General features: G+C 37.6%; 1 protein-coding gene across 9 annotated transcripts in view; it reads left to right on the forward strand.

Annotated features, from left to right (window-relative positions):
- Positions 1-7,299, forward strand: part of INPP4A (inositol polyphosphate-4-phosphatase type I A) — a 64,242-nt gene extending 56,943 nt beyond the window's left edge. For 5 of the 9 annotated variants that reach the window (XM_056862082.1, XM_056862087.1, XM_056862083.1 and 2 more), the window contains one exon: positions 6,744-7,299. In XM_056862082.1, coding sequence (XP_056718060.1) covers positions 6,744-6,876 — 133 coding nt within the window. In that variant the 3' untranslated portion in view covers positions 6,877-7,299. Of the gene's footprint in view, positions 1-1,662; positions 2,218-6,743 lie in introns of those variants that run through there. The other 4 variants (XM_056862090.1, XM_056862081.1, XM_056862086.1 and 1 more) reach the window with 4 other exon arrangements.
- The last annotated feature ends 1,089 nt before the right edge of the window (positions 7,300-8,388 follow it).

The raw sequence follows: 8,388 nt of genomic DNA on the forward strand, positions 1-8,388 counted from the left end.
GATGTTCATATGTGACAAAATTTGGAACACAGAAGTGTTGGCATTGCCTTGCAATTCAAATTTCATAATTAGCATAGACAAATAAAAATAGAACAAGGGGACATCCCTTGGCTTGACTCCTTGCCTTATCGGCAAAGATTTGAAGAGAAAATTATTTATCCTTACTGTTTTTATCAGAAGATTTTAGTACACTGTTAAAATAGCTGCTAGCTGGTTGCTCGACAGAGGTTAAACCAAAGTTAATTTGTATTGGTTGAAATGAACGTGGCTTTCAAATGCACTGTTGCAAAATAGTTGTTTTTGCATATTTATATACACACCCAAATCTAATGCTTACTTTTATAATTACAAGCTGAGGGCCTGGCAAGGTACTGTGGGGGACAATAGACAACTTGGGGGCCCTTCCCCCTCAAACTCTTTGTCCTCAGGGGCTTGAGCAGTTCATCTTCCTTCCATGCTTTCAGTGGTATTAACTGACACCCAGCTCCTCTCAACATTCTGTCCATCTGGAGCATTTTCAGTCCTCGTCAGGCCAGTTGTTACAGTGTCCCCCCGTTTTTATAATTTATAAAGTCATTTTCTACATACCACCTGGGGAGTCTACTGAGATCCCTGTCCTGTTCATGGATGGCCTGGTTTTTCTGTTTTTGTTATCCACACCCCCTGGGGCCAGCCACTTCACTAATTTGATAGAATGACAAACTGGGGGCCTGCAAGGAATTGCAAGAGGGGAGATAAACCGTTTGGAAATTCCACCCCCCACACCCAATCATTTACAGTGGTGGAATCATCTGTCGTCAGCCTACACTGTGAACTCAGAAGCAACAGTGGTCAGATCTAAGGGTATGGGTAATTACATCTGAACCCCAAAGGCTAAAATTCCTTTTTGGCTCTGAAAATTTGAAATGGAACTGACTAGTCAAAATTATTATCCCAGATATAGGACAGATGAAAAATCCTTGGTAGACAGGCCATCCTTTCTTAGAAGGTAGCATTTTTTGGCTGAGAAAGAAGCCATTTTATCATGCTCATCAGGTTTTTTTTTTAATATCTTAAAAAGTATTTTTAGACTTAACCTACTAAATATTTTAATGTGCCTATATTTAGTAGCTAGGTTATTGCATTAATTCAGTAAAATTCTCATTGAAGAATTATTGAAAGGGTCAAATGCTATAATGGTTATTCATGTTCAGTTTTCTTTTCAGGGCTCCATTTCTTTGCAGCATGTGGAAGCATGGCAGAGCAGCATGGAACATTGCTTGGCCAAATGAGATAATGAACATGGAAAACCATTGTTGTTCAACTTACATGTATTTATTTTCAGTAGACTACAGTATTCTTTCTTATTTTCTCTTTTTATTCTCTTTCTCTCTCCTTTATTCTGTAATTGTGCCTTTTATTATTATTATTTAAAATGGCCATACCTTCCTTCTTTCTTTATTTTACTTAACACGTTCTGTTTTCTGTCGTGGCTTCTTCCACATTTCTCCCCCCCTCTCCCTGTATTCTTTCTTTCTTTTTTTTTGCCTCCTTGGGGTTTTCGTTTTTCTTTTCGTTTTGGTACACCTACTGCATGGCCCGTCTTTCGATACATCCACTGCATGTCTGTGTTTCTTTCTACCTCTTATTTTCTGTTCTTCCCAAACTTCTTCCTTTTCACAGTATTGGAACACGGGAGGTAGTCACCCAGAAGAACTTGTGTGGCCTGGTGCCCATCCGGGATTTCAGGCTAGACCCCAGTCTTCTCTACTCCATCCCTTTGCTAGCTCTAAGCCCCAATTTACTGATTGTGTGGCTGTTTCTGAGCATTGCATACCTGGTGGCCAGATTGCGTTGCAAATGAAGATGAATTTTAAAAGCAAACAAAGCAAAAATCCAGTGAAGTGCCAGAATATTTATTGCCACCTGGTACTTATTTTGTCAAAAAGAATGTGTCATAGCATTGTCTGCCAAGAATTATTATTATGCCTTACAATTTTGTGTTTCTATTGTACTAAACTTGTAAATACACATCAAATTATTTTATGAAAAGGAATTGTATTGAACGCTTAAACTGTTGTTACGCTTTCAGTGCTTTTAACATAGTCTGACAGCGGCCTGTTACCTCGGTACTTTAGCAAGCCTGAAGATCAGTTTCTCTTAACCAAATATTTTTCAGGCATCCAAATCCTCTTTCTTTCTCTCTCATGCAGTTTTGTTTCACATGTTTCATGTACTCTAGAGAAAGGAACTCTGACTAAAAAGAATTTTTATCTTTTTTTTGTATATTCTTAAAAGTATGTCAATTTTACCTTTCATATTTACATGATACAGGAAGAAAAAAATGTGCAAGTTTATAACACGTTTGTTTGAACAATTATACTGAATACCTTTCCAAGCATAATCCTCTAAATTAGGGTAGTCTGTAGAACCATGCACTTGTTTCTTTGTCATGTTTAAATCTGTTGCATACTGTACCAACTAAAAAAATAATAACTTGAATTGCAGTACACTGCATGCAATATACTTTCATTATATTTATATATCGACTTTTTTAATATATCAAAAAGGGGAAAGTATGTAGAAAGAATAGCTTATGAATCATCTGTAATTCCATTTGAATCTTCTTTGGAAAATATTTTTATAATACGTGTGATGCCATCATACGTTGTTTAATACTGATGTTAAATATTGCCATAAAAAGTTGCACTAATCAGCTCACTGTTAACTTTAAGATAGTTCTGATGGAATAATCTTAAATATTTGAAAGATGCTAATATATGTCTGAGACTGTTCCTAGCCAATGACCATCAAAGTTAAATTTAGAATTAGCAATTAATTTCTACCATTATTATATGTATTTCCTTAAATATGCAAATATCCATGTTCTGAAAGCTCTTATAGATGAAATACTAAATTTCCATTTTTGTGGATGAATTTCATTAGGTAAAATTAAGAGATATTAAATATCAGTTACATGGCTGAGAGAATTCTAAATTTCATGTTCTGTTGTGCTACAAACTAAGCATATTAGGTGTGTTGGATCAAATTAATTTTGACCTGCATGAGAGGTGGCTGTAACCTCAACCACTGCCATCTGTGGACTCATAATGCCCCATTGTGGCTGGATCCTATGATGCTCCAATAACATCTGTAAGAAGCAGTCATGTGAGTTGGGTGGCTGATATGGTTCTTTCGCATGCCAAAATCACCTCTCCTTTGGGAGCTATGACACTGGTGTTCAAAATATTTAGATAACTGCTTTTCCAAAACAGCTTAAAAACAGTTTACAAGAAGAAAATAGAATCTAAAACAAATAAAACATCAAAACATATCTGAGAGAGGAACCCAGACCAGAGAAGAACCCAGATCCTTACAGGGTTTCCAAAACGCTAGCAGAGAAGTAGAGTTCAAGAGATAAGCTTTCTGCTTCAGGAAGGAGGTTCCAGAGTTTACACACTAAAACCCTGATGGTCCTACTTCTACCTAAACTGAAAAAAACAATGTACCCAGTGAGCAATGCATGTTAACTAAACCCTGGGGCGTGTGGGGAGCTGAGGAAGCAAAAGGTCAAGGTATGAAGGTACCAGGTAGAGTTAAAGATCAAAAAATAACTTGAATTGTGCCTAGAAGCAGATTGGGTTGCTGTGTTGGTCTGCAGTAGAAAAAACTGGATTTGAGTCCAGTGGCACCTTAAAGACCAAGAAGATTACCAGGGTATAAGCTTTCAAGAGTCCCTTCAAACTCCCTTCATTAGATACCATTCATTTAAAGTTGCCATTGCATGTATCAAATTTTGCCTCTCAAAAAAAGAATAGGATCCTGCTCACCTGGGGTCTGAATCACAGCAGTTTGAAAGGAAAGCTTTTGTAAACCAGAAAAGTGTTTTTAATATTTATTTTTCTTCCTTCAAGCTGCCTCAGATAATTAATTTATAGGTATATTTGGCAGACTGTATAGTAGAACCCCTCCTTTCTGATGCTGAAGACAGTTTAGTAGCTACTCTGCGTACAGAGCTTCGTGTGCATACCTGGAGTAATCTGGGTTGCACCAGATTAAAAGCATAGACCTGTAAAAGCATAGACCTGAGTGCACTCAATAAGACAGTATGCATGTTATTTCCATTATGATCAAAAGGTACTGTGCCTTTTCCTGTAATTATAACTGTTTTCCTTAGAACATTTTTCTGCTTTAAAAGGGGACACAAGTGACACTGAATAATATGTAGTCAAGACGAATACAGTAAGGAATTCAGAGTTCCAATATAATGTTTGAGGAAGGAAAGTAAAACCATTTACTTGTGAAATAAAACCACATAAAACTGCATATTATAGGACACCAACAACGTTAATGAAATTGGTTAATCCCGGGCATGTAAGAATATACGCATAATCCAGATAAAGATAAGCAAATGTAGATTCTTCTTGATTTCAGTACAAGAGAATGAATATACTTAAGTTTCCAATTAAAACCAACTGATTTTTAAAAAGCTTGTTTGGCTGGTTTGGGCCTCACATTGAAATTGGAATAAATGATTATTGATGAAAATCTCAGCTCACTTTGGAAATAAAGATTCCATAGTTTAACAAGGAGCATGTTAATTGTTGCTGTCATTAGTCTCTAAACTATGAATAAATTTCATCTGTCATATGTTTGTATACTGTCTTACAGTGATGCTGTAGCATGGAACCCCTCTCATTTTCCCTTGTTATCTTCTGAGTCAAAGGAGCCAAAGAAAGAAAATGGGAAAACATTTTATGATGGTCTAAATTAATTTATGTCTATCAAAATTATGTGCTTCCTTGCTGTACAGCTGTTCTTGAGAGCCATCAATTTTCATGAAATTGAATAGGCTTTGCAATAGAGGTCAGAATCTAAATATAGATAGTGCAATAGAGTTCAGGAAGAGTACCAATTAAAATTCTTAGCATTGCCTTTCACAGCACAAGCTTTAATGTTCTAGTACAGACTGTCAAATGTTGCCAATTGATTAACCATGGTTAAAGGAATAGCTGGCAGTCTTGGGTTCTCCCTCCTCCCACCCAGTCATCTCAAATTTCCTTTGCAAATTTTATCTTCCGTCACATTTTTATCATGTTCATCCTCTGAGGAGTCCAGAGCAACATACATCATTCTTTCCTTCTCCATTTTAATCCTCACAACAACTCCATGAGATGAGTTAGGGAGAGAGAGAGAGAGAGAGAGAGAGAGAGAGAGAGAGACTGTCCTAATGTTACCCGGTGAATTTCATCGCACAGTGGGAATTTGAATCCAGGTCTCACTTCCCCTAGTATGACACTTTAATCACTAACCACACAGGCTTCTATCAGGCCTTAACCATAGTTTACCATTAAGTAAGGCAGTACTGCCCCAAATTCCTATCGGAGCCAGAACTTGAAATTAGTGTGCACATCTTGGATAAGAAGGAACATGATTAGTGTTAACCATGGTTAGCACTAGGAAAAACTGGGGTTGGCACACCAATCAGTTGACCTACAATTATTTGAGCATAGTTGTCAAATGTTCTGTGGGCAGGTGGCAGCTGTCCTTTTTGTTGTCTCATGATGCCGTTGTTCGTTAGCAAGGGCAAGAATATGAGGTCCTCTTGCCCTATAGCCCCGCTGCAATCCGGGGGTGCCCTAGCAGCACGGCAGAGCTTCTCCTACTGGCCAACTGCAGTAACAGTAGGTTTTTTCCAAAGCAGAATTTGATTGTTACCCAGTTAACACAACTGCTTGTAAATAATTACTTTTTTTAAAAGCTGCTGTTACTTTACTTTATTTTTATTTTGAAACTGTAGGCAGACCCTGGTGGTCCATGATAAAACCCAAATAGAAGAATTGTTCAATAAATCATTCACAATTTAAAAAACTTTATCAAATGTTAACTGTTAGAATTATAATGATTTCTTACAAGCTTTACAAAGTTAATTTCATTGTTTTGCAAGAACAGTTAAATATTTGACCACTATTTAATCTAAATATTGACCAAATCTTTTTTGACCAATAAATGGCCACACTAGTATAGTAAATCCAGATTTAAGCCAGGAAGGGAGTGGAAATCTGCACCAGACGCGGAAGAGGGAGCATATGAGCCCACCACCTCATGCTGTTCTTCTAACCATGGTCTAGAATCAGCAGTGATATCTCTGCAGTAGGCAAATTTGAGGAAAATATTACATTCCAAAATGCTGAAAGCACTCTAATATATGTTGATGATTGTAATGAAAAGAGTATTTTTCAAGCAATTTAGCAATGTCATACTTTTCAAACACACTACTTCTGCATGGTGAGTTATCCAGTTATTTGTCTAACTCTCAGTAAAGCTTTTGCTTTTTGCTGATCTGTAGGAAATAATACTTATTGAAAAGCACTTGTTCAAGAGATGCATTTTCTTTACACTCGTGATGGCTTGGATCAGAGTTTTAGGGCCCTGTATGCCAAAACTTCACAGCATATGTATCATGAAATTTGTAGGAGCATCACAAAGAGAACTGTGCATTGAAAGTAGATACACTGCTGCTTTTTAGAATTGCAAGGCTTAGTAGCTGGACATAGCATGTTTCTATTTCACGTTCATCGTACCTGCATTGTTTAGTGATCCACTGCTTCTAATATTTGCAATGGCAAATGATTCAAGCACCCATTAAAGTATTTTAATGCTATGAAATGACCAGATCATGTCACCATAGTCAAAATATTTTGTCTGGTTTTTTTTTGTTTTTACTGCTGTCATTTTTTGTGCTTGTCTTTTTTATCCCCCAGTGAGGGTTGTCGAAGAGAAAATACAATGAAGAATGTTGGATGTCGCAAGTATGCATTTAATTCCCTGCAACTGAAGGCTTTCCCCAAGCATTACAGGCCTCCTGAAGGAACTTACGGAAAAGTTGAATCATAAGATTACGGTGTCTTGTAATCAGTCGTTCCGTTAAAACGTGTGAATACACTCAACTTTAGTATACGAACTTTGACAATAAAGTCAAACAATTTTTGTACGTTTCACTAGGTAACACTGAGCATGTAATTTTATTAAATTGGATTCCATAGGAATAATTATTCTCTGACCCCTTATAAGATGACAATATTGTGATGACTATCTGCTCATGTAACTATCCATCAGTTTATGTAAGATGCCTGAATATACTGCATCACTAATTTCTTACCTATATGCCTAAAGAAGGGAGGTAATGCCTAGACTGTCAAGGATTTTATGAATGATATTTAGGCAGCTGTTTCACACATCTTTTTATACTGGTTTGATTTGAGATTAAGACTTTCATAATACTTTTTAGAACCTCAGAGTTGTAAATAGTAAACTAAAGGACACCAAGGCAATTTGACAAGAGGCACCGTTACGCAGAAGAAGCAAATGCTCCGCTTTTAAAACAGGGCAGCACAATACATTTAAAGCCAGGAGCTTAACATGTTTTACTGTTTGTGGAACACTATTAAGTTTGTTATATAGAAGGCCAGGAACTGACGCAAGACCCACTTGGTTCAGAAACTGGACTGGGCCTGTGATGCCTTCAGCTGACTTGAGAAATGTTTACAGTTGTCATTATTTTTGAGTACCTGTCAAACAATGGGTTCCCACCAACATTTCAGGTAGTTTAATAGGGAAGACCCTTTTGACGCGCAAGAAAGCTGTGCTGGTGATTACAGGACCCTGACAGGTAAAAAAAAAAAGTGGGACAGGATTGCAGTGAGGAAGGGAATCGGGTGAGATCCCTTTTGCGCCAGAGGGAAAAATGGCAGGATCCAACCTTGTACTAACAAGGCATGGTCAAGAAATAGTTGCATGCAACAAAGCACTGCATGTGACTTGTAATCATGGGTGGTAATGGTGATTAGTAAGGCTCCAGTGGCAAATAAACTATGCTTTCTTAACTGCAATGCAGACCAAGTAGGAAATTGCAAGCTCATCTGCCCTGTAAAGTACCAGTGGGAATTTCATGGACTTGTATATTTGGATTATCTGTTGATTCAGTCCCTGTTACTTTGCACCTTTTTTGGTATGCATTAAGCTGGTTACTTCACACAACAATGTTCAGTGGAAGATCTCTGGATCATTTTCAAGATCTCTGGATCTCTCCCCCACACGCGCACACCTCCACCCTGTTTACTGCAGTACCTTATGCAGGTTTACTTGCACAGTTTAGTTCTATCAAATACCCAAAGTGCTTGCTGGATAGACCGTGGTTGTTTATGCATGGCAGTTTTACCTGAGGTTCACCGGACCCATACTTTCCTGTTGGGAGTCTATGCACCAGCCGTCTCCAAGCTCAAATCAGAAAGTATTTTAATCCCCATACTTTCCTGTTGGGATTCTATGCACCAGCCAACTCCAAGCTCAAATCAGAAAGTATTTGAATCCCCGCTCCTTGAAATGGTGCTTCGTAATTGGCTGTAG

Source organism: Euleptes europaea, chromosome 16, assembly GCF_029931775.1.
Source record: "Euleptes europaea isolate rEulEur1 chromosome 16, rEulEur1.hap1, whole genome shotgun sequence".
Classification (NCBI taxonomy): domain Eukaryota; kingdom Metazoa; phylum Chordata; class Lepidosauria; order Squamata; family Sphaerodactylidae; genus Euleptes; species Euleptes europaea.